At 36.3% G+C, this 27520-nt stretch overlaps 2 protein-coding genes across 2 annotated transcripts; both read left to right on the top strand.

Moving 5' to 3' along the window:
• Nucleotides 1–2275: 2275 nt before the first annotated feature.
• LOC133796328 (uncharacterized) lies at nt 2276–8744 on the top strand. Its single transcript, XM_062233798.1, has 2 exons — nt 2276–2471; nt 4943–8744. The coding sequence occupies exon 2, from the start codon at nt 4961–4963 to the stop codon at nt 8225–8227; it is 3267 nt and encodes a 1088-aa protein (XP_062089782.1). The 5' UTR covers nt 2276–2471; nt 4943–4960; the 3' UTR covers nt 8228–8744.
• Nucleotides 8745–21888: 13144 nt separating this feature from the next.
• Nucleotides 21889–25795, top strand: LOC133796327 (uncharacterized). Its single transcript, XM_062233797.1, has one exon. It carries the CDS (start codon nt 22269–22271, stop codon nt 25518–25520), a length of 3252 nt encoding a protein of 1083 aa, XP_062089781.1. The 5' UTR covers nt 21889–22268; the 3' UTR covers nt 25521–25795.
• Nucleotides 25796–27520: the final 1725 nt, after the last annotated feature.

The raw sequence follows: 27520 nt of genomic DNA, 5'->3' as shown, positions 1-27520 counted from the left end.
GGATTGTATGACTTTAATATAGTGGTATATGTATATTAGTTTTGTTTAATTAGTTTTTATTTTAAAGTTATATTGATTTTTTAAGTTTTTATAGGTTGTTGGTATATTATTTTTCAATTAGTGTATATGTTTTTTGTGGTATGGTATATAATTTTTTTTTTTTGTGATATTTAATTTCTATTTTATTATACATAGTGGTAGTATATAATTTTGTATCATGGTATATACATTTTAATGGTAGTATATATAACTTTGTTAGCATAGTATATACATTTTTGAGTAATAATTTTGTAAGTTTTGATGGTATATTATTTTTCAACTCAGTATATATATTTTGTGGTATGGTATATCATTCAACAACCCATAAAAAACGAAAAAAAATCAAAATAACTTTAAAATAAAAACTAATTAAACAAAACTAATATACATATACCATAATATTAAAATATTTAGAATAAAATAGTAATTTGTTAAATGGTGTATTTGGTAATATGTGATATTAAATAGATGATTATACTATTTTACTACATAATTAAAAACATGGACATTTACTTACTTTCACACAACATCAATGGTCATTTTGCACCATGCCCCTATTATGTTTGATTGCCTTAATGCATTTTTTGGGCCACGGGCCACTGATACTATTTTTGTCATTACACCATTACTTAAGTGAATCTTTTCAAATCTATGGCTTTTTGTAAAATAGTTTTACAAAAATATGGAGATTTAACTTTGGGTTGATATTTTTTTTGACGTTGTAATTTATAAAATGGTTCAAATAGATTCCTAAACTCAATTCTGATGAAAAAATTAAATATAATAACATAATTGTTAGACAAAATGATTTTGTTTTTATTTTAAATTGTGATTTTTTTTTTAATTTTAGCTCAGAAAACTTTGACCAAAATCGATTTTAGACCATCTCCAATGAGAGATGTAAATAGTGTGCTATATTTGGCACAAAAAATTAATATATGATATATTTAACACAATTTTTAGCATTGTGCTTCAATACACAATTGTAAAAATTGTTGTAAAATTTAATATTTCATTAATGCTAATTTGATATTTATTGAAAATACACAAAAAAAAATAAACGTTTTTCTTTATATTTTATTGTTGATAGTATAAGATAATAATAAAATAATAAGGTAAAAAATATAACATTTAATACAAATAGATAAAAATAATACTAAAATAATAAAAATGATATAAAAGTAAATAAAAAGATGTAGTATTTATAGTAATATTGTAAAATATAAATTATGTGCCAAATTTGACCAAATTTTTAGTAGATACTCTAAATATGTAATGTTATGGTGTAAAAAATACGTCCGTATGACTAATGTAAGACTAAGAGTTGGCCATTCGATTGACTTTCCCCTAAAGACTTTATTGGCTCAATTCACCCGCAATACTTAAAAATCAAATTAGAAGAAAAAATTTGGATCTATATCAATTCCTTTTGGTGTGATTGAAATGGGTCTATATAAACCATTCTCCACATAATTAAAATCACATTTGAAAAAGTAAAATAACATTGGATTCAACTAAAATAAAACAAACTATCATACAACTTGGTTAAATAATGAAATTATATGGTCACCAAATCAACACAATTTTATCTTGCCGTGTAACACTCAATTTTTAATAGTGTAACACTCATCATTTTTGTTTCATCTTAAAGAAAATATAAATAAATAAAAAAACACAAAAAAGAAATTGACGACAAATGGATTTAAAGTCAAGTCAATAACTTACAACTTACGGTATATTTTCAATAGATGCAATAAATGCCCTGAATACGATAAGAATAATAAATGAGTTCGAAAAGTCTCAATTAGATTAGATAGGCGATAGAACCAAATCCAACCAAGAACGGTGATACAAATAATACAAAACTTGACTAGTTGTGTGGAGTGTATATTTTCAAAATTTATATTGTAAAAAAAAAACACAAATTTAGAATATTAGACCAAATAAATGTTTGAGATAGTAGACTATAATTTTTTGGATTCGGTATTTTGTAATATATGTTTGAGATAATTAGATTAATTTGTATTTTTTTTTATCAAATATCAGTTTAGAGGTTTATTTAGTTAAAAAGATAATTTCTCAAAAAACACAGAATTTAAATAAATAATATAACATAATTGAAGGTACAAAAATATATAAATCCTAATTAATAATCTTTTGCACCGTTAAAACAAATATCAACTTTCATTTTTTTCTAAAAGAAAAATCCACTTTCCTTCATCACGATTTAGGAACTGGAAAAAGAACATAAAAACGACTTTGAAAGTCAATACACAAATAACAATCCCACTACTTCTACTTCAGTACTCTCTATCCTAAAGACTTTAAAAGACAGACTTTCTGTTCGTCTTTCTTCACATGACTCAAACCAACATCCAAGCTTGTGCAACTGAGTTTTCTTTCTTCTTTCTGGGTTCAACGCTCTTTCTCAGGTTAGCATTTTCTCATGTAAAAATTTCACTCGATCATTTATGTACTTTACAGTAGACATACACATTAAGCCTTTCGATTCAGTTTAACCCTTTTAGCACTAGAAAAGGCTTTATACCATATATATATATATGTGTACAGTATGTTCATATGGGTTAATTTGTTAGTTTTGATATGTTCATGAGCATAATAATCAGTAAAAAAGTCATCAACATCATCAATGACATTCTCATAGAAATTGAGGTATATCAAAATAATCTTTAGAATAGAAGCAAACCTTTTCCATGAAGATGACAAATGATCTTTACTCCACAATAATCTACGTACAAAAGAGAGAAGAAAACCCAGAGGAGTACTTGAGAGATGTATGAACACTCCCCATCATTGACACCCACAACCTTCATTGTGTTTTTCATAACCCAAAATAAAAACTAAGAATGCTTTTGGTAAAAAAATTATTTTTTGTTTTTCTAAACATAAAAAATAGAAATACCTTTTCTATTTTTGTTATTTGTTTTTAAAAGGAAATTTACTCATTTGGTACCCTATGTTTTTGCAAAGTATTATTTTGGTACCATCTGTTTTCAATAATACTCATATGATATTTTGTATTTTAAAATTATACATATTTGATACCCTAGGCTAGAATCAGATTTAATAGATAAAATTTTGTCAATATAATCAAACTGTCATCAGTTATATGTAATTAAGTAATTAAATTTAAATTTGGAATTTACATAATTGACAGCAGTTTGATTAAATTGGTAAAATTTTATTAATTAAATTTGAGTTTAGGATACCATATGAGCATTATTGAAAACAGAGGGTACCAAAATAATACTTTGCAAAAACACAGGTACCAAATGGTTACCTACCATTTTTCAAAAATAAAATTATGTTAAGTAACTGTTTTTATTGTCTGTTTTTAAAAAAAAAAACAAAAAACTTGTTTGGTAACTCATGTTTTTTGTTTTTAAAAGTAAAAAACAAGAAAAAAAGAAATAGAATTGTTTTAATAAAAATGAAAAGTGAAAATTTTCTGTTTTCAAAGTTTGGCAAATTTTAATTAAAAATTTTTAAATTAAAAAATAAAATCATAGTTACCGAACACATTTTGTAACTTTGTTATCAGATTTTTAATCATTTAAACAGAAAATTGTTTAATAAATGGTTACCGAACGAGACCTAAATTGTTACAAATAAAAAAAATATATTTATTTTTTCTTTATTCTTTTTTAATATATTTTTCTAATTAATTTCTATTAGGTATTTGAACTGTAAATTTTTCTCTATTTATTTTGGAGAAGAAAAAAATAAGTTTTAGAATTTAGTTTTTATTTATATTTTAATATGGATTTATTTTATCTTTTGATGAAAATATTTTTTAAAATTTTTAAATCAATTAAAATATATTTTTAACATGAGAAATGCCATTTTTTTTTAGTATTTTTTCTTTTTTTTTTCATTCCAGAAATGAGAGACACATTTGATTTCTTAAACATTTCCATTTATTAAATTTATCATATAAAATATATAAAATAATTAAAAAATAGTTTATTTTTACTTTTCATATAAATAAAAAGGCATTTTTATGTTTTAATCAATCCTATGAAAAATAAAATCTGATTCCAACTGATTAACATTCCATCATTTATTTCTTCCTTTAAAATAAAAATTTTCTTGTTTGTTTTTTTATTTTTTTTCATAGCATCATTTATTTTCATAGCATAATTAAAATATAATAAATAATTTTAAAATGAAAAAATATATTGAAAATTTATTTTAGTTATTTAAAAAAATAAATAAGTATAAAAAAAAATTGAATCCTAAAATTATTTTCGTCTTTCTAAAAAATAAATAAAAAAAATTTACAGTTAAAATACTTAAATTTTATGTTTATTTATGACTAAAATACCTTTTATTTTTTTGGTGTTGAAAGTTGACACATGACCATTAGCTAGTCAAAAATCACACTTAATAATTGTTACTGAAATGCAAAAAGGTAACATTTTAGTACTTTCACCATAAGATAAATATTTTTTTGGTATTTAAACGTAAAAAAAGTAAAATTTTTGATATTTTAAGAGCAAATTTACCTTAATACTACAACTAGTTATCTTATAATTATACAATATCCCACTTTACCAAAATGATTATGCTCTTTGCTTTAAAATGTCCTCATAAATGGTACGTCATTTCTTTTTGTAAATAATAGTATGTATACAGCTCCTTCCTGTAGTGATTTTATATTCATTTTTACGAGACAGTACAAGTTCGTTGAGCTAGCATCATTACAAAAATTGTCTTTTATAAAAGTCTCATTTTTTTTCTATTCATGTAAATCTGTTTCTGCATGTGTATGTCTTAATTAGATAACAGTCACCATATCAATGATATCACGCATAGAAACGTAAAGTTCTTCCTAGTGCTATACTTAATTAGTTATGTCCTAACATAATTTACTTGTAAACAGATAATTAGTGACAAAAGCATGAAGCATGCATCGTTTTTTGTTGTTGTCGTTTGGGCTCTGTTTGGGTTTCTGGGAAAGGGGTTTTCAGCAGTTTCAGAGGTTTGGGGCCAGGCTTCAGACTTTGAATTTGGAGGTGAATCTGGTTTCCATACTGAATCTCAAGTAACCTATAACTATGATCGAATTGATGAAGTGAAAGAACAGTGTAAATCTGTGTTATCTTCTGCTTCTGAATTGAAAACTGATGGCAATATTATTAAAAGAGATCTATTTTTGAAGAACGGGGATTGGTTTCAGGTCAAGGGTCAAGCCCCAATAATGCCATTTGATGATAGATATCGAACTACTGAGAAGAACTCAACGATGTTTGAGTACATTTCAAACCCGAAGCCGAAGGGTGATCCCTTGAACTTGGTTTCATTCCAGGTTACACATGTGAGCCCTTTCCATCGATCAAAGAAGTCTGTTAGTATCAGTGGCACTCTGAACTTAGCCATTACTGAAGATGGTGAGTCTTATTGGTATGGTGGGCGTAAGAGCCCTGAGTTTCATATTTGGCCGGGGTTTTCGAATCTCCTTATTGAATTCCAAGGGGTTTACACTGAATCTGAAAATAATGGAGGGGAAAGAGTGGTTTGTATGTTGGGGAATGCGATGTTGCCATCTCGAGAATCGAAGCCTACTAATCCATGGGAATGGGTGAATGCTTCTTCACCTTACAGCTACGAGAACCCTCCTTCATCGCAGGATGATAAGATTCTACTTGTTCTTCGCTTGCCAAAGAAGCTTAATTTGACGAGCAGAGCAATCCGAGGCCAAATGAGTAGTTTGAACGCGAAAGCGAACCAAAAGTACTTTGATGATGTTTACATAGTGTCACAGTTGGGGAGAAAAAGTTCATCAATCTATTATGACTTCACCTCTGATAAGCTGGTTTCGAAAGCCTGTGATCCTTACCCGTATAAGATAACTGATGATGGCTCGTTGTTGATACCGGGAATAAGTGTCTACAAAGGGAATCATTTTTGTGATATGTTTGAGGAGATCACCTCGAATCGACAACCTTTCACCGTTCTGCCAAACTGGAATTGTAGTGGGAAAGATGAATTCTGTAGCAAGTTGGGTCCATTTGGGATCAACAAAACAGATGGTGGTTTCAAAGGTGTCAGCCTTTATATAAAAGTGGTTAGATGTGAGCAATCAAATGGCCACGGAAGTACCAGTTCAGCAAAACTGTCAGTTGAATTTAGAGCCTCTCCTCCATCGGAGAATCCATATACTGCCTCCAGGAGATCAGGGATTGGAAACTTGACTGTTGCTGCTGAGGGAATTTGGAATTCTACCAGTGGGCAGCTTTGCATGGTTGGTTGCCCTGGAATCGTTGATCCTGAAGGGAATGGATGCAATTCTCGTATCTGTTTGTATATCCCTACCTCATTTTCTTTAAAGCAAAGAAGCATTATGTATGGGACTTTTTCAAGCATTAGTTCAAACGCTCCATCATACTTTCCCCTTTCATTTCAAAAGTTTATAAACCACCCTTCATATCTCCGGAACTACTTTCAAGGCTCACATCCATCTTACAGTTACTCAACCGCTACAAGAGCTGATACCATCTTGAAAAAAAATGAGGACTTCAGTCTTCAAACTACGATCAAGAAATCATTGCTGAAATTCCCAAAACTTGAAGATGCTGCAAACTATAACGTTAGCCTTTCTCTTCTCTCAGAAGATCTCACATTCTATACCTATGCTGCCCCAGATTCAAAGACTCCTAAATCTCGGGTTCGAAGAACAAATATTCAGATGAATATTCTCTCACTTGGCCCCCTATTTGGGAGCTTTTCAAGAAATACATTCAGTTTCGGCGCGGTTGACAGTGAGACTGAGACTCCATACCACACTAAGGCTGAATACACAGAGAATCAGCTCCTTTTGAATGTGTCAGGCCTGCTCACAGTCACTGGAGGAGAGGGGTACAGTAATATTTCGGTACTTTTCTTGGAGGGTATCTATGACCAACGTGTTGGAAAAATGTTCTTAGTTGGCTGTAGGGATGTGCGAGCCTCTTGGGAAATATTACATAAGAGCCAGGATCTTGAAGCCGGGTTGGACTGTTTGATTGACGTGATTGTATCGTATCCTTCTACTACAGCTCGCGGGTTAGTCGATTCGCTTGCCAGAATTAACATAGCCAGCAAAAGAAATGACGATGACCCTCTTCATTTCAGTCAAGTCAAGTTCCAAACTGTCCCAATAACTTACAGGAATCAGAGGGAAGACTTCCTATCTCGTAGGGGAATTGAGGGAATCCTCAGGATTCTGACTCTTTCATTTGCGATTGCTTGTATTACAGCGCAATTGTTTCACACTCAGAGGAATACGGACTCTGTTCCATACATGTTTCTTGTCATGCTTGGGGTCCAAGCAATTGGATACAGTATTCCTTTAGTCACAGGCGCCGAAGCTCTCTTCAAGAAGGCTAGTTCTGAATCCTACCAATTGTATAACTATCTCGAAAGCAGCCGATGGTTCGACGTACTTGATTACACTGTGAAGCTTCTTGTTATGGTCTCGTTGATACTGACTCTAAGGCTTTGTCAAAAAGTGTGGAAATCTCGCGTGAGATTGCTAACACGAGATCCTCTCAAACCCCATCGCGTCCCAAGTGACAAGAAGGTGCTTCTGAGTAACGTGGCGATACATCTAATTGGCTACCTACTTGTTCTGTTCCTTCGTAGTACGAGAGGTGACCAAAGGACTAGAAGCTATGCATATATTGGAGCAAACTCTATTGTTCAGAGTGAATGGGAAGCTGAGCTTGAACAGTATGTTGGTCTTGTCCAAGACTTTTTCCTTCTCCCACAAGTAATTGGCAACTTGATATGGCAGATTGATTGTCAATCACTTAGAAAGCTGTACTACATCGGAATCACTTTGGTTAGACTTCTTCCGCATCTCTATGATTACGTTAGCGATCCCAACATTCCTTATTTCCCTGAAGAGTACGAGTTTGTTGATCCAAGTATGAACTTCTACTCGAAGTTTGGAGACGTTGCCATTCCTGTGACGGCAATTGTTCTTGCAGTTTTGGTTTATGTTCAGCAGAAGTTGAGCTACGAGAAGCTCAGCCAGAGTCTTACTTTCGGACGGTGCAGGCTTCTTCCATTTGCATCAAGAATATATGAAAGGCTGCCTTCAACTTCCAAGGCATTCGAAGCAGAGCTTTCTCCTGGTGTTAATGGTGGTAATAATGCTAATGAGAAAGACCACGATTTGGAATGAGGTTGCTTTTTTCTCAAAACTATATGGTTTGTAAAAATATAAAGGTAGGCGTTGATGGGTGGTTCCTTTTTCTTTGAGATGTTGGCATATAATAAGAGTGAGAGGCCCTTTGCTTCTGGTTTTTGTTACAAAGCTTACTTGGTGAATGAGTTTTACAAGCATGATCTTCAAAACCTCATAAATAAGTAGTGATTTTCAAAGAAATGATATCTTAAATAATATATCCACAATTTATAATCATTCAAAATTTATTTATTGATTTTTATGCATCTTAAGTATGGCAAAGTATTAAAACAGAACAAAGCTGCCTGATCTCATCACTAATGCTATGTCTTTAGAGCAGTTAATTTCCATAGAAGGAACACTCTTTTACAGAGAAACAACATTATGGATGCAACCTGCTCTTTTACAGAGTAATTCAGGTGGTTTTTTAAGTGCCCAAATCTAAAAAGGGATATAGTTGTGTCTTAAAGGCAAGTAAAGTTAATAGAAGAGAGCAACGTTATTTCAGTTTAAACTAGATTTGAGCATCTTTGTACCATTTTCAATATCTGAGCAAAAAAAAAAAAGTAATGATTTGCTTTATCATTATTACAATTTGAATAATAAATTAAGATACGTAAATCACAAAAGATACCCTAAAGACTAAAGTCCCTTTTTGCAAGGCCAAGTGCATATATCATCCCCAGAAAATTAATCAAGTGGCTTCCTTCTCTGTCATGAAGTTCAACTAGACTGTATTATTTCTTTTATCCAAAAAAAGAAGAAAAAAAAAGAACACTAATCTTTTAATATGTTCTATAATTTGAAGCAATTACTAATTTTAACCAATCAACACGCTCCACATGGTTTTGAATTTGGATATGGCCTGCATCTGCAATTCTGCATGAGCAAGCTTTGGTGTGTCAATGGGGAATATATGTCATGGTACTTTTCAAAAGTTTGAGCAAATGACTATATAAATTGACTAAATAACTGAGGTGAATTATTTCGGCTAATTAAACACTCTCTCCCCAGTCTCACCAAGTAACCGTGGGATTATTTCTTTTGATTTCCTCCGACTCCTAATTAAGATGATTAATGATTATCGGAGGACATAAAATGTACAATACCATGTTCTTCGAGATTCTCTCCAAATGATGGTTGGAGGGTGTTGATCTCGTCTCTTGCATAAAGGGTGTGTAGGTTTATTACAGTTCTAACCCTACACCAACAAAACACATCATTAGTCCCTTAAGGTCATTTCTGACCATTCACAGATCTGATACTTTATATAACCCAAAGGAAAAACGACCAAACAAACAGTGTCGTTAGATTCTAGGTCTCAGTTTAAAGCACTCAGATAAACACACACACACATTTAAGCACAAATCGTATAAACAAAGAGAGAAAAGGAGAAGAAGACACCAGAAATTATTTCGGAGTTCACCCCAAAAATTGGGGCTACGTCTCCGTCAAGCTCCCTCAGTGATCAAGCTTGAGTTTCCACTATCAACAATGGCGATTACATAATATTGGAGCTTCCTGTCACAAGATTTGATCAGGTAAGACTCTATCCTTCTCTCTGTACAGATCTCTCTCTTTCTCTTTTAATTTCTACTTTGTCTAACACTCTGATTTCTCTTTGCATGTACTCTCTTCTTCTTGTTCTCCTCACCACGAGAGCTTTACTCTCTTTCTTTGGAACTTTCTCTCTTGGATCTTGGAGCTGAAGACTTTTCTGGTTGTATGTATAAAAGCCCTTTTATCTTCATATATTTATAGCCTGTATTGATGGCTTGTACGAGCTGAGAATTAGTTACAATCAGTTGTAACTAATTCTTGGTTCTGATCTGTTAGAGGCAAAGCCATTAGGTTTATTTGTAATTTCTGTAAAGCTTGATCTTGTATGCTGATGTGGATTTATGTAAAGGATCTGGTTATAAGTGGAATTTTATTCAACAGGGTGGATTCAATTGATCGAGCCGAGCGTCAACTCATTTCTGATTATGCCTTTGGAGTGAGTTTGACTCCGTTTAGAAGTGATCAATTCATGTACATATATAGCTAGAATAGTAGAAAACTATGAAGAATTAATGTCCTCCATTTACTACCATCTTAATCTTAAATCTCCTCGGAATACAAAACAAGTTAAGAGTCATTAACTACCAACGACATAGAAATCAAACAAAAGAACTCTGATAAATTGAAGTATATGATAATGCAAAATACTGACTGAAAATGAGAGTGAACTTGTTTTTTCTGAGAGAAAACTTGGTCTCATTAAAAAGAAAATTTCAAAAAGAAAAAAAATATGAAGCGTGTTAGAGCTGTATTCTGTTGTTTGTTGTTTGTAGTTTGGTATTTTCGGTTATACACAGTGCTCTACTGGTAGCTGGTGTATATGGTTGTTAACCATTCTGCTATTCTGTTTTGCTTGGTTTCTTGATTAGCTTTGTGTATATAAATCACCTTTTTGGTGATTTCATTAACAGAATAATTCTTTCTATTCTCATAATCTTTCTCTTATCTTTCCCTCTCTTTCTCTCATCTTTGTCCATTGAAACCACCGTTATTTCTGTCATGGCTAGAAGGCCAAACATGGTATCAGATCCATTCCCGCCGTTAATGGCGAGCATGGCTACTACATCAGCTACCTCTGTCCGACCTCCCAATCCTTCAAACGAACCCAACCACAACTTCACGGCCAACAATGGCACACCACCAGTCGCTCGTCCAAGAACAGAGGTACTCACGGTGCACTTCAGTCACAATCTCTCCATCAAGCTCAACGATCACAATTACCTTCTCTGGAAACAACAAGTTCTTGCGGCGATCCATGGCAATCGACTTTTCAGCTTCGTCACCGGCACCGGAGTCCTTCCAAAGTACCTCACAGATGAAGATCGTGTTCTTAACACAATCAATCCAGCTTTTAGCGACTGGTTTGTTCAAGATCAACTCCTGATCTCATGGCTTCTCTCCTCCATGTCCGATAGTCTTCTCACGAGGATGGTCGGGTGCTCTTCATCTCATCAGATCTGGACCACACTTGAGCAGCACTACACACTTCAAGTTTCGGCGAAGATTCTCGAATTCAGAACCAAATTGCAGAACCTACGCAAGGGGTCTCTCTCACTCAATGACTATCTCCTAAAGGTAAAACAAACTATTGATCTTTTAGCCTCTGTGGGAGAAGTAATTAGTGTTAGAGATCATGTTGCTGCCATTTTTAAAGGCTTACCTAGTGAATATGATACATTTGTTATTTCGACTAATACTCGTACCGAAGAATACTCAGTTGCACAGATAGAAGCTTTGCTTCTCGCTTCAGAAAATCGAATTGAAAAGCCTGAAAAAGACATAGACCTTAGTACTAATATTGCTATTAGTGATTCTGAGATTTCTCCAGAGGCCAATGTGGCATATGGCAATCGCACTTTCAGGTCTCAACAACAATCATTTCCTCGATATAATGGCGGTCCCAACCAGTCCAACAGAGGAGCCTTTCATGGTGGGTTCTCTCGTGGCCAATCCAACTCGACCCACTCCTATGGTGGGCCCTCCTCTGGCAGGTTCTATCAGCCGCTTGGAAGAGGTGGACGAGGATCACCAACTAATAACAGACCTCAGTGCCAATTGTGCCTTCGAATTGGCCACACTGTTCTAGATTGCTTTGATCGGTTTGATAAGAGCTTCACCGGAGTTCAACCGGTTGCACCTGGACAGTCTGCTCAAGCTCAAGCTCAAGCCAACATAGCCACTACAATCACGGGCTGGGACACCAATTGGTATCCGGATTCTGGTGCAACGAATCATTGCACACCAGATGCCTCTAATATCATGAACAACATTGAGTATGCAGGCCCAGAATTGATGTATGTTGGAGATGGCACAGGTTTGTGTATTAAACATGTTGGTCAGTCATTTCTTCATCCTAGTTCTAGTTCCAAAACTTTGGTCCTTAATAATATTTTACATGTTCCTAATCTAACCAAAAATCTACTTAGTGTTTCCAAATTTTCCAAAGACAATAACGTCTATTTTGAGTTTCATGCTGACTTCTGTCTTGTTAAGGATCAGGAGACCAATTCTACACTTCTGCGGGGGACACACCTGAATGGCCTCTATACTATTGCTGCCACCCAATTACAGCTCCTTTCTTCAACTTCTAGAGAGTCCAAGTCTCAAATTTCCACCAATCTTGTTAGTTCAGATCAACCATTTCCATTAAGGTCTCTCACAGTGACCCAAGGATTGTCTTCTGCCTCTCCCAGTTCATCTTCTTTTACTGTTAATTCTACCCAATGTAACTCTAGTGCTCTTTCTGAGTTTCAAATATGGCACAATAGGTTGGGACACCCATCGGAGAAAATTGTCAAGACTGTTTTGAATCATTGTAATCTTTCTGTGAGCAATAAAACTATTCCTACTGTTTGTTCAGCTTGTTGCTTAGGAAAAATTCATAAATTTCCTTTTCCAAAACAGTCCAATACCATTTATACTGCACCCTTGCAATTAGTTGTTGCTGATCTTTGGGGACCAGCCAAAACAATCTCTTCCCATGGCTACCAATATTATATACACTTTGTAGATGCATATTCCAGATTCACCTGGATTTATATGATTAAACATAAATCTGATGCTCTCAAAGTTTTCCAAACTTTCAAAGCCGAAGTAGAGTTACAACTTGTGACTCAAATTAAAACTTTACAAACTGATTGGGGTGGGGAGTTTCGATCCTTTTCTGGGTTTCTCAATGAATGTGGTATTTTACATAGACATCCGTGTAACGACCCAAATTTCCTAATAAGGTTTAGGACCTTGATTAGGAGGCCGGGAGGGCCATAATTGATTTATTGTATTATTATATGATTATATGCGTGATTGTGTGGGTCATATTATTATATGATGATAAAGGCATGCATGGGACTATGTATACTCTGCTGTGAGGGTATTATGGTAATTTGGCTCACTGAGAGCGTAATTGTGTATTTGTGTGTATATTGGTAGGTTAATGTTGAGACCACATTATTATGTGGATATATTTGTGATCTGTGACTCGAGACGATCCTAGCGAGCAAAGTGGCGAAAAGTCATGGCGGGGATTTATACCTGGCTCGGGGTGAGCTTAGGGGTATAAATGGGAATTTAGCGAATATACTGGAGTCTATTATGACATTGAGAAATATAATTGGAGATTAGTTAGGTATCGGGAATTAAGCGGGAAATGTTAGAGACACTCGAGGAGTTAGCGGGAATTGGGTAAAATGACTAAAATGCCCCTAAGTGGATTAAAGGGTTTGGATTTAATGGGGAGGGCATACTAGTCATTTGGCTTACAGAAGTAAAGTGATACCAGGGCTTTATGTTAGTGGGATTTGTAGAATATTGGAGAAGTCTGAAAAAGAAAGAAAAGGAAGGGAAAAGAAAGAAGGAAAAGAGGGAGAGTTCTCTAAGTCGGTTTATGTTTTCTTCACCAATTTCTTGAGGGTTTCTAGAGTAAAACTCATAGGAAAGTTAGTCCAATTAAGCCACAAGGTTATTGAGCAAAGATTGAGGATTTGGCAAGGGTTTAGCAAGATTAGGCCATCACTTGAGGTAAGGTTCTGTAATCTCTTCAGTTGCTGGTTTGGTTTTCATTTCTGGTTTTTGAGCTATGGTGCTAAGTTGAATTGGATGGAACTTTAGGGAATTCATGCTTAAGACTGAGGAGGAGCACGCCAAGAAGGTTTAGATACAGCTTGTGGTCGAAATTCTATCAAAGGTATAAAGCCTAAACTCTAACTTTGTTGTTCAGCTGGTTTTGATTGAGTTTTGGAGCTTAGGGGTGGCTATGGTGAATTCTGGGTTTGTGGATGCATGTGCTTGAGTTCTAGATGTTTGGGGTGCTTGGGATGAGTGGAATATGGTCATGAGGTTGTTTTTGAGATTGGGAAAGAGTTGGAAGAGTTTTGGTTCGAGTTGGTTCGAGAAAATCGCAGAGGAGGAAAATTGGTGTAAATCTGTCTGTGACTAGCGCTACAGCGCTAGCCTTTGGGCGCTGTAGCGCTAGGCCAAGTTTGCTGAGGGATTTTGGCTTCTGTTTGTAGCGCTGTAGCGCCCTCCCATGAGCGCTGTAGCGCTACCCTGCTTCCTGAAGTGGATTTTAGGGTTGTTTGCAAGGGTTTTTGACCTAAGGTTTGGGGTTTGGTTCCACCACCTTGTTTGGTGGAACTAGGACTTCCCGGGGGCTCGGGATTGGCCCCGGGGCTAGGTTTTGAACTTGGGGATTTATAATGACTTTGGCCATGATTGTGATTAGGTAAGCGCTAGGGCTTGAGGGGGATCGTGCTCAAGGAGTCAAGTGATCAAAGCTAATGAAAAAGGTAAGAAAGCTGCACCTGAGTATGTGGTTAGGATGGGACTAAGTGTTCCCTATGTTTGTATGCATTGTTATGTGAATGTGATTAACCATGTGGACACGATGGGACTAAGAGCTCCCTACATTTGTATATCATGTCGTGAGATGGTGTTATTATGCCATGGGACATGCGATTACCGGCCTAAGGGTGTCGGAATCAATATTTGCGCACTGGGGCGCAGCTCGGCCACTGGTAGCTGAGGCAGCTTATTTATCACTGAGCTCGGTTAAGCTGGCCGGAGTCAGTGAGTATTACACTGGGGGCGGCCCTAATGAGCCGAAGACAGTGTGTTAAATAGAGGGTGCGACTAAGGGCGCCAACCCTGAATGTTATTTGATGGTTATGACAATCTATTGGCTATGAATGTGAATATTGTGTTATGAATATAGTTGGTTGACTGTTTGGATGACAAACTGTTATTACTGCTTGGATAAATGTTATGAAATATCGAATTCTTAGTTGAGCATTGTGAAATATTAGATAAGTGTTGCTGATCTTGCTATGTTATTATGCTTTCTTGCTGGGCCTTGGCTCACGGGTGCTACGTGGTGCAGGTAAAGGCAAGGGTAGGCTGAATCAACCATGAGTTGGAGAGCTCTGGGGGCGAAGTGTACATCGTCAGCTGCTCGGCCGCCACGGTCGAGAGATTGTACAGGAACATAAACCTAAAATGTATATTTTGCCATTAGAGTGGCTTGAACTATTTGTAACTTCCAGAATTTGTTGTATCTAAGACACCTAAACCCTGTTTTGAGTCTCCATGTATTAAACCGTCATTTTTAATGGAAATAGCCTGTTTGTGACCGAAATCTTTTTATTCTTACTCTGATAATGATATAGAGTTTACACTTTGTCTGAATGACTTGGTTAGCAAGTCTTGCACTATTTTAAACACACAGTGTAATGGTCTTGGTTATCCAGGGCGTTACAATCCGTGTCCCACTACCCACCAACAAAATGGCCTTGCTGAGAGGAAGCACAGGCACATTGTTGAAAATGGCCTGACTTTATTAGCTCAAGCTTCCATGCCTCTAAGATTCTGGGATGAAGCCTTCCGCACCTCTGTCTATATTCATAATAGACTCCCAACTCCTATTCTTCAACTTAAGTCTCCCTTGGAAATTCTTTTTCATACCCCACCAAATTACTCTCAGTTTAAAACTTTTGGATGTCAATGCTTTCCCAACATTAGACCATATAATAAACACAAGTTGCAATTTCGCTCATCTCCATGTACTTTCCTTGGGTACAGTCTAAATCATAAAGGTTTTAAATGTCAAGATGCCTCAGGTAGAATTTTCATTTCTAGAGACGTTATCTTTGATGAGCAATCATGTAATGCCCTGGATTCCCTATTTTGGTTAATGGCTGGATTAGTAGGCCGGGAGGGCCATAACTGTTTAATTATGCCATTAAATGTATTTATGCATGTTTATGATAATTATATTATAATATGATGTTAAATGCATGCATGTGAGTCCACATTTGTTTACAGGGGTGTTTTGGTAATTTGGCCCGTTGAGGGTATAATTGAACATTTGTTTGCATGTTAATGGTATATTGTGAGACCACATTATAATGTGGATTGGTTCGAGTATTTTGACATGAGACGATCTTTAAACATGATTTATCGGTTTGGTCGTAACAGGTTTGAGCTCGGGGTGAGTCTCGGGGTGATAAATGATTATAGCGTTACCGGGGATTTTAGGGTAACGGGATATGAATTATTGGTGTTTGAGGATATTGAGATTAGCGGGAATTGGGAAGCGTTAATTATGATTAACAGGATAAGCGGAAAGTACCAATTTTACCCTTGAAATGGTTTTAGAGGCTTTAGGTGGCTTAAGGGTATTTTGGTCATTTGAGGGGATTAATATTACCCTTTAGTTGGCTGTAGAAGGATAAAGATTAAATAGAACAAAAACAGGGGTTGTCTTCTCTCTTCCCGTACATCATTCTTCTCTATATTTCCTTTGGTGTTCTTGAGCTCTAGGAGAGGTTTTAAGCTAGGAAACTCAAAGGCTGGGTTGGTGGACTTGGTTCAACCATTGAAGGAGGTTCAAATCTGAATTTGAGATGAGTTTTAGTCACTGGTTTCAGGTGTTACTCTGTTTTCCTTTTAGTTTTCAATTCATGGTTTTTGATGTGGAAAGTGGGAATTAAATGGAGTTTTTGTGTTGGTTTGATTGAGATTTGATGAGGGTAAGCTATGGGTGTTGTCTAGAGGTTAAATTGAGTGTTTGGAGGAGGTTTGGAGTTGGTTCGAAGGGTTGGTTCCAAGGGAAAACACAGGGGAGAGTTGGCTGATGCGTGCTGGTTTCTTGACTGTTTTGCGAAATGAGCCGCGACCTGTCTATGGTGTGCCGCGACCTGTGTTAGCTTTAAAGGTGAAAATGGCTCTGTTAGGAGGGTGAGCCGCGGCCCATCATGGCAAATTTAGCCAAAAACATGTTTTTAGTTTGGGGATTCAAACCTTAGGCCTCGGGGTTGAACCTAGTACCTAGTTGAGTTATGTTTGATGTCCCGGAGGCTAGATCTTGGTTTGGGAATCCTCAGTTATCATTTTTATTGATGAATCCTATATTTTGGTTATGACCAGGTGACCGTCAAGGAATTTAAAGGTTGATCGTTCTCAGGGGTCGTTCATATAATAATTCTCACTCGAACCAGAGATAAGAAAACAGTGTATGAATACAGTAGCACCCTGTATAGGTATATGACATGCATGGTTTGATATTGAGGCATGTTGGTTGATTTATGTGGACATGGATTGCATATTAAATGCTAGTGAACGCTGATTACCTGTTTGAGACACTAACTAGTCAGGGACCGACTCTAAAGTCGATGATCACGCATTGAATGGCTCTATGGCATTAATGCGGGACCGACCCTAAGGTCGAAGAACTTATAAGCGCTTGCCTGGTCTACGACCAGATGACTATAGCCAAGGTATATGACCCTGGTGACCGTTGTCACATGGCTAGGGGACGTTGTCCATAGTTTCGACTCTAGAGTCGTGAGGAAGGTTATGTTGGTGACCAATCACCGTGCACCTGTCCTGAACAAACTTATGAAAGAATCACTTATCAGTTAAGCCCTGGTGACCCTATCGTCACATGGCTAGAGGGAGCGATGCTCATTATTGTGACTTTTGGCTATTGTCACCTATTTGTTGGACTGATAGTCCTGAATGGTTATTATGACCGTTGTTGATATTATATCATGCTTTATTGTGTTTTCTTGCTGGGCCTTGGCTCATGGGTGCTATGTGGTGCAGGTAAAGGGAAGGAAAAGCTTAACCAACCCTGAGTGGAGAGCTTGGGCGATGTGGTGTACATACAGGGCCGCTTGACCGCCACGGTCAAGGAGTTCTCAGAGGGACTAGGGGTTTACCCTATTTTTGCCGCTTAGGCCGGCGGGGACTGTAAATTTGAAACAATAGCGACTCTTTTGTATTACGAACTACTTGTAAACATTTTGAAAGGCTCATGAGCAGTTTATTTACTTAATGGAATATATCCTTTCCTTTTTACTGGTTTTTCACCTTAACCTGATAATAGCACTTAGATCACGTTTTTAACCAAAGGACTCGGGTAGCGAGTCAAATTTCCAGTTCACTGTTCACCGTAACTATTCTGGGGTAACCAGGGTGTTACAAATCATTTCCCTACTCAATTAAATCCACTTCCTCATCTAATTCTATGTCACCTACCTCTCTTGACTCATGTACTCCAGCTCATATTCCACACTTAATTAACTCTTCTTCCCTCACAACAAATGTCATTGCACCACATGACCCACCAAATGACTTACCAAATGCCTCATCTCATGTCACTTCACCACCACCTACTACATCACCTAATATTCCCATTCCCACCTCACCGACCCCACCTCCATCTATATTCACCTCACATAATATGCCACATTTGGTCCCATCTCATGTTCCCACTTACTCTCACATGATTGATTCACGTGATTTACTACACAATAATGTGCTCTTTTCTCCCATCTCTGAACATACTTCAAATTCTAATCCTACTAATCAGCTTGTTTCAGATGTGCAGCCTATTAATAATACAGGTGAAGTTGCTGTCCAACAGCACCATACTGATGCTTCTACTACTCAGTCACAACAAGTAGTCACCAACGCCCATGCAATGCAAACGAGAGGGAAGTCGGGCATTCACAAACCAAGAGTTTTTCTAGCTTCCAAAGAGCCAGCAACTGTCAAAGATGCTCTTCACAGTGAACAATGGAAGGCTGCCATGACTGATGAAATTCTTGCACTAGAGAGGAATGGTACTTGGTCTCTTGTACCTCTACCACAAGGAAGGAAGGAGATTGGATGCAAATGGGTTTACAAGATTAAGGAAAACCCGGATGGCACAATCAACAAACACAAAGCCCGTTTAGTAGCAAAAGGATTCCATCAACAACTCGGATTTGATTTCACTGAGACGTTTAGTCCGGTTGTAAAACCGGTTACCATAAGAATTGTTCTCACTTTGGCTCTTTCTCGGGGATGGCCCATTCGACAGTTGGATGTCAATAATGCCTTCCTTAATGGCACCCTTGATGAAGAAGTGTATATGTCTCAACCACCCGGATTTGAGGTTCCTTCTCCCACTCCCCTAGTGTGTCGTTTGCATAAGGCTCTCTATGGACTCAAACAAGCTCCTCGCGCTTGGTTTGAGAAACTACAACACTGCCTCTTATCCTTTGGTTTTCTCTCTTCAAAGTCAGACCACTCTTTATTCATTCAACATACACCTAACTCTATCACTATTGTGTTAGTGTATGTGGATGACATTCTTGTCACTGGTAGTAACCCTCACGTGATCTCTAATCTCATTAATGGATTGAATGCATCTTTTTCTCTCAAGGACCTTGGGGAACTACGCTACTTTCTGGGCATTGAGGCAATTCCTACAAAGGATGGTCTTTTACTGTCTCAGTCTAAATATCTCAAAGACTTGCTATTCAAAGCTAAAATGTCAGGTGCAAAAGCTGTTCCTACTCCTATGACCAGTGGTATAAAACTTTCAGCATTTGGAAGTGAGCCAGTTGAGAGTGTTTCTTTGTACAGGTCGATAGTTGGGGCCCTCCAGTACCTAACCATTACTCGCCCTGAGATTTCCTTCAGTGTTAATAAGGTGTGCCAATTCATGCAAAATCCTCAACTCTCTCATTGGTTAGCTGTCAAGAGAATACTTCGGTATCTCAGTGGGACTATTGAACATGGCTTACATCTTAGAAAATCCACTGAACTGGATCTCTATGCCTTTTGCGATGCCGATTGGGCAGCCGATCCCGATGACAGGAGGTCTACATCTGGTTTTGCAGTGTTTTTTGGTCCTAATTTGGTGGCATGGAAGTGTAAGAAACAACATACCGTCTCTCGCTCTAGTACGGAGGCTGAGTATCAAAGCTTGGCAAGTGTGGTAGCAGAAATTACTTGGTTGCACTCTCTCTTCACTGAGCTGCGTTTTCCACTTCCGAAGGCCCCTGTTATTTGGTGTGATAATCTCAGCACCGTTCTTCTCACAGCTAATCCCATGCTACACGCTCGAACGAAACACATCGAACTGGATTTATACTTTGTTCGTGAGAAAATTGTTCAAGGCTTGGTTGCTGTCAAACACGTCCCTGCTATTGATCAATTAGCTGATGGCCTTACTAAAGCTATCTCTACTTCTCGGTTTGAAACTTTCAGAGGCAAACTCAAGATTGAAGATGCTTCAATTCTCAAGTTTGAGGGGAGGTGTTAGAGCTGTATTCTGTTGTTTGTTGTTTGTAGTTTGTTATTTTCGGTTATATACAGTGCTCTACTGGTAGCTGGTGTATATGGTTGTTAATCATTCTGTTATTCTGTTTTGCTTGGTTTCTTGATTAGCTTTGTGTATATAAATCACCTTTTTGGTGATTTCATTAACAGAATAATTCTTTCTATTCTCATAATCTTTCTCTTATCTTTCCCTCTCTTTCTCTCATCTTTGTCCATTGAAACCACCGTTATTTCTGTCATGGCTAGAAGGCCAAACAAAGCCAATATCATTGATATAAGAGGTATCAGCTTCAATAAGAGAATCAATACAATATGGATGCCCATACACCAATTCATCTTGCTATCTTTGAATAGAGCTAGTTTAGCTAAAGAGCGAACAAGATTGTTAGCTAATCTAAAACAAAAGATGAGTTACTTACGTTACATACATGACCATATGATTTAATACTAATTGGCCATTCAAATTGATCGCCGGGACTTTATTGGCTCAATTCACATTATACCACAAAAATACTTTTTTTTTAAAGGTATACTTAAAAGTCAAATTAGAAGAAAAAAATGGGGTCTATATGAATTCCTTTTTGGTATGATTGATTTGGGTATGGCTTCTGGGAAATGGGTCTGTATAAGCCATTCTTCACATTTGAAAAAGTGAAATAACATTGGACTGAACTGAAATAAAACAAACTATCCTACAATTTGGTTAAATGATGAAAAAGTAAGTTGAAAAATTAATCCAAATAATCTACTCACCAAATCAATACAGTTTTATCCTACTCACAAAAACTTTGCCTAAAAGAATTGTTTTTTTACATGTTCCATTTTGACAAAAGATTCTTTGAACACTGATTTAATAAATAAAGAACAAGAAATATGATATATATATATCATATTCTTGTCTCTTCCCAAAGTTGAACAACCAATTAATTGTTTTTGTGATACATTTTTTTAACCTAAAGAAGCAGTTGCTGAATCATGGACTACGAATCTCAAAATACTAAATTTAGAGCATATTAGATTAGGGTTCAGGTTCAAGATTACAAAATGCCTCTCATTTTCTGTTTTGCCTTGAAAAAAAACCTTCTTATCTCTGGTGAGTCACTTTGGTATTACAAAAACACAAAGTAATGAAATAAGTTTACAAAATTCTTCCAACCCGAATTTTCTTAAACTATTAACACTTTTGTTGTCCTTGTTTCATCGTAAAGAAGAAGAAAAAAAAAGACAAAAACGAAATTGAATACAAGTGGATTCAAAGTCAACGTCAACTCTAGGAACTTACAACTCATATCCAATAAAAGAACAAGAATAAAATAAGTTTTGCACTTAAACAAAATCCCAATTAGAAAAAAAAAAAATACAAATTTAGAATATTAGACCAAATAAGTGTTTGAGATGATTAATTTTTTGCACTGTTAAAACAAAATATCAACTTTTCTTTAATGTAACTTAATGTACACGGCTGGCAACAACACGCTCTGGGAACTGTAAAAAGAACATAAAAACGACTTTGAAAGTCACTTCACACACAATTCCACGACTTCAGCTTCAGTGGTCTCTCTCTCTTCTAGATACTTTAAAAGGAAAGACTTTCTTTTTGTCTATCTTCGCAAGTATCAAATCAAGATCTAAACCTGTGCAACTGGGTTTTCTTCTTCTTTCTGGGTTAAGCGCTTCATTTCAGGTTAGCATTTTCTCCTGTAAAATGCCTCATTTATGTAATTTACAATAACCCATTAAGCCTTTCGATTCAGTTCAACCCTTTTAGCACTAGAAAAGGCTTTGTACCATATATATATGTATAGTATGTTTATTCATGTGGATTAATTTACCTGTAAGCTGATAATAAGTGACAAAAACTTGTAACAAAAGCATGAAGCCTGCAGCGTTTTTTGTTGTTGTCTCTTGGGCTTTGTTTGGGTTTCTGGGTTTGGGGTTTTCATCAGCTCCATCGATTGCGGTTTCAGAAGCTGAATTTGAACCTGATTTCAAAACTGAATCTTCAGTACCCTATAACTATGATCGAATTGATGATGTGAAAAAAGAGTGTAAATCTGTGTTATCTTCTGCTTCTCAATTGAAACCTGATGGCAATATAGTTTATAGTATTCAAAGAGACCTATATTTGGAAAAGGGGGATTGGTTTCAGGTCAAGGGTGAAAACCCAATAATGCCGTTTGATGTCAGATATCGAATTGAGAAGGACTCAACGCTGTTTAACTCTGCATCAAACCGGGATGGTGATCCCTTGAAGTTAGTGTCATTTCAGGTTAGAGATGTGAGCCTTGCCCACCGATCAAAGAAGTCTGTTAGTATCAGTGGCACTCTGAACTTAGCCATTACTACAGGTGGTGAGTCTTATGGGTATGGTGTGAATCCCGAGTTTCGAATTTGGCCGGGGATTTCTTATCTCGTTATTGAATTCCAAGGGGTTTACACTGAATCTGAAAAGAACGGTGGGGAAAGAGTAGTTTGTATGTTGGGGAATGCGATGTTGCCATCTCGAGAATCGGAGTCTGCTAATCCGTGGGAATGGGTGAATGCTTCTTTACCTTATAGTAATGAGCATCCTCCTTTGTCGCAGGATGATAGGATTATGCTTGTTCTTCGCTTCCCAAAGAAGTTTAGTTTGACAAGCAGAGCAATCCAAGGCGAAATGAGGAGTTTGAATGCAAAATCGAACCAAAAGTACTTTGATGATGTTCACATAGTGTCACAGTTGGGGAGAGAAAGTTCATCAATCTATGAATTCACCTCTGATAGGCTGGTTTCGAAAGCGTGTGATCCTTACCCGTATAACAAAACTGATAGCTCGTTGTTGATACCGGGAGTAAGTGTCTACAAGGGGAATCAGTTTTGTGATATTTTTGAAGAGATCACCTCAAATCAACCTGTCACTGTTCTGCCAAACTGGAATTGTAGTGGGAAAGATGAATTTTGTAGCAAGTTGGGTCCATTTGGGATAAACAAAGAGATCAACAAAACAGATGGTGGTTTCAAAGGTGTTGGTCTTTATATAAAACTGGTTAAATGTGTTCAATCAAATGGCCCTAGAAATACCAGTTCAGCAAGACTTTCAATTGAATTTAGAGCCTCTCCTCCATCGGAGAGTCCATATACTGCCACCAGGAGATCAGGGATTGGAAACTTCACTGTTGCTGCTGATGGAATTTGGAAGTCTACCAGTGGGCAGCTTTGCATGGTTGGTTGCCCTGGAATCGTTGATCCTGAAGGGAATGACTGCGATTCCCGGATCTGTTTGTACATCCCTACCTCATTTTCTGTAAAGCAAAGAAGCATTATGTATGGGACTTTTTCAAGCATTAGGACAAACACTCCATCGTACTTTCCTCTCTCATTTGAAAAGCTTATAAACCACCCTTCAGATCTCTGGAACTACTTCCGAGGCTCACATCCATCTTACAGTTACTCAAAAGTTACAAGAGCTGATGCTATCTTGGAAAGAAATGAGGAGTTCAGTCTTCGAACTATGATCAAGAAATCATTGCTGAAATACCCAAAACTTGAAGATGCTGAAGACTATAAACTTAGTCTTTCTCTTCTCTCAGAAGATCTCACATTCCATACTCCTGCTACCCCAGATTCAAGTACTCCCAAAACTCGGCTTCAAAGAACAAATATTCAGATGGATATTCTCTCAGTTGGCCCCCTATTTGGGCGCTACTTTTCACGAAATTCTTCCAACTTCAGCGCTGTTGAAGGGGAGACTGAGACTCCATACCACACTAAGGCTGAATACACAGAGAATCAGCTCCTTTTGAATGTGTCAGGCCAGCTCACAGTCACTGGAGAGGAGTACAGTAATATTTCTGTACTTTTCGTGGAGGGTATCTATGACCAACGTGTTGGAAAAATGTACTTAGTTGGTTGTAGGGATGTGCGAGCCTCTTGGGAAATATTACATGAAAGCCAGGATCTTGAAGCCGGGTTGGACTGTTTGATTGACGTGATTGTGTCGTATCCTCCAACAACATCTCGCTGGTTAGTTAATCCGCTTGCCAGAATTTCCATAACCAGCCAAAGAAATGATGATGACCCTCTTCGTTTCAGTCAAGTCAAGTTCCAAACTTTCCCAATAACTTACAGGAAGCAGAGGGAAGACCTGCTCTCTAGTAGGGAAATCGAGGGAATCCTCAGGATTGTGACTCTTTCATTTGCGATTTCTTGTATTACAGCACAATTGTTTCACACTCAGAAGAATACGGACTCTGTTCCATACATGTCTCTTGTCATGCTTGGGGTCCAAGCAATTGGGTACAGTATTCCTCTTGTCACAGGTGCCGAAGCTCTCTTCAAGAAGGCTAGTTCTGAATCCTACCAATCGTCATATGATCTTGAAAGCAGCCGATGGTCACACATACTTGATTACACTGTAAAACTTCTTGTCATGGCCTCGTTGCTACTGACTCTAAGGCTTTGTCAAAAAGTTTGGAAATCTCGCGTGAGATTGCTAACACGAGCTCCTCTTGAACCTCATCGCGTCCCAAGTGACAAGAAGGTTCTTCTGAGTACCATAGTGATACATCTAATTGGCTACCTACTTGTTCTGATCCTTCATAGTACGAGAGGTGACCAAAGAACGAGAAGCTATGCATATATTGGAGAAAACTCTCATGTTCTGAGTGAATGGGAAGCTGAGCTTGAAGAGTATGTTGGTCTTGTCCAAGACTTTTTCCTCCTTCCACAAGTCATTGGCAACTTGATATGGCAGATTGATTGCCAATCACTTAGAAAGCTGTACTACATCGGAATCACTCTGGTTAGACTTCTTCCGCATCTCTATGATTACGTTAGAGGTCCTGACATTCCTTATTTCCCTGAAGAGTACGAGTTTGTTGATCCAAGTATGGACTTCTACTCGAAGTTTGGAGACGTTGCCATTGTTGTGATGGCAATTGTTCTTGCAGTTTTGGTTTATGTTCAGCAGAAGTTGAGCTATGAGAAGCTCAGCCAGAGTCTTACTTTCGGACGGTGCAGGCTTCTTCCATCTACATCAAGAATATACGAGAGGCTGCCTTCAAGTTCCAAGGCATTCGAAGCAGAGCTTACTTCTGGTGTTAATGGTGTTAATGATGCTAATGAGAAAGACCACGATTTGGAATGAGTTTGCTTTCTTTCAAAACTATAGAGTTGTAAAAATATAAAGGTAGGCGTTAATTTGGAAATGGATGCTTCTTGTTACTTTGAGATGTTGGCATTTAATAAAAGCGAGAGCCAAAGTAAGGCCACTGCTTCTGGTTTTTGTATATTTTTATCTGATATGTTGTTGATAATCGTTGTTGTTACAAAGGTAAAGTAGGTGAATGAGTTCTACAAGCATGAACTTCAAAACCTCATAAAGTTATTAACATCAGGTCTATGACATTGTTGCTTTTTATATGTGATTGAACACAAAAGAAAATCTTTTAAGAAGATTGTGTATGCCATGGAAATCCCTTGAACAAGTTGTTAGTTTCAACATATTAATTAGTGATATCTACAATAATATCCATAATTTATTATCATTCAAAGTTTATTTATTAAATTTTATATATCTTAGTTTGGCAATATATTAAAACAGAACAAAGCCGCCAGATCTCAACAATGCACTGGAGTCTGGCAATTGTTTATACTGTTGTTCTCTACACTAATGCTTTCAAGAACAATCATTTACAGAGAAACAGCTTTATGCATGCAATCAGCTTTTGCTTATACATTACTTTGTCAATTGTATAATATATATATATATATATATTTATACACTAAAACACCTTTTAGATCGGATCCATATATATTATAGCATAAAACAGGACAAGTCATATTGATCCGATATACAACAATTTAAGATTTTAAATAATTTAGGCGTTGTTTGGTACATTTAAAAAAATAATTTTTTATTTAATTAATTAAAAATTTGACAATTAAACATAAAATGTGTTTGTTAACTCTGTTTTTATTTATTATTTTTTATAATTTTAATTAAAATTTATTAATAATTCATAATATATGCTAGTTAATTTAGCATATACAATAAAAAAAACATTATAAACGGTATTTATGTAATTTAAATTTGAAAATTAAAAGAAATTAAAAGAAATTTTTTTTGTTTCTTTATAAATTCAAAAAGAAAAAAAATTACACTTATAATGTTTTAATATGTACAAAACACAATTACAAAAGTAACATTATCTATGCTAATTCAATATGTATATTTAAAAAAAAAATTCATATATATAATTTATGTAATTTTCTCTCTCTATATATAGAGGAGAAAAAAAAGAGAGCATAAAATGTTATTTTTAACATGTGTCAGTACTATATTTTAATTAATTATAATGTGATTTTAGGAATTCAAAGAAAGAAGCAACAATACATTCAATACAAAAATGAATATTTGCGACGAAAGTTCTTAACACTTAAATATTCAAATTATTTTTTTGGTGGCGAAAATACATTTCGTTTATGTTTTGGTGCAGTTTAGTACAACTGTCTGTTTCATTATTAAGTTTGCTTACATGGGGTGAATTTGCTTATAACTTGGATACTTTCACCGCAAACATCTCTTAAATTTAGTATTTCACCGCAAACATCTTTTAAATTTGGTATTTTTGCCGCAAATATCCCTTTAATTGTGTATTTTTGCCTACATTTTATAAACGGGCTTAATGATAAAAATTGACTGTTGTACCAAACTGCATCAAAAGATGAACGGAATGTACTTTCGTCGCCAAAAAAATAAATTGGGTACTTAAGTGTTACTGTTGACGCGGTTCTTCGGCAACAGGTAATTAAGAGAAGAAGAGAAAGAGATTAGTACTTAAAAGTAGAACCGCCGCAGATATGAAATCTTTGCGAAAAGAACTAGGTGACCTTAAACACGTTTTTAAGTGGTTCGAAGGTTAAAAATCCTTCTACTCCACTAGTCAATATTATTGATCTTTTCTGGGTAATTGGTTTACCAAATATATAGTTCTTACAAGACTATTTTTTCCAACCCCTATCAATTCCCAGGGTCTCCATATTTATAGGAGAAGGCACCTGGAAATTGGTAGGGAGGTCATCCCGTGACCTTACCATTTGTCATATCAAGTCTGTGATATTCATGATTACTTCCTAAACCTGACA

This window comes from Humulus lupulus, chromosome 8 (assembly GCF_963169125.1).
Source record: "Humulus lupulus chromosome 8, drHumLupu1.1, whole genome shotgun sequence".
Taxonomy (NCBI): Eukaryota; Viridiplantae; Streptophyta; class Magnoliopsida; order Rosales; family Cannabaceae; genus Humulus; species Humulus lupulus.
Note: the sequence above shows the minus strand (reverse complement) of the source record. Positions and strands in the feature narration are given on the sequence as shown.

Coding starts and splice junctions, on each gene's coding strand:
- LOC133796328 (XM_062233798.1), top strand. CDS start 4,961: ATGAAGCATGCATCGTTTTTTGTTGTTGTCGTTTGGGCTCTGTTTGGG.
- LOC133796327 (XM_062233797.1), top strand. CDS start 22,269: ATGAAGCCTGCAGCGTTTTTTGTTGTTGTCTCTTGGGCTTTGTTTGGG.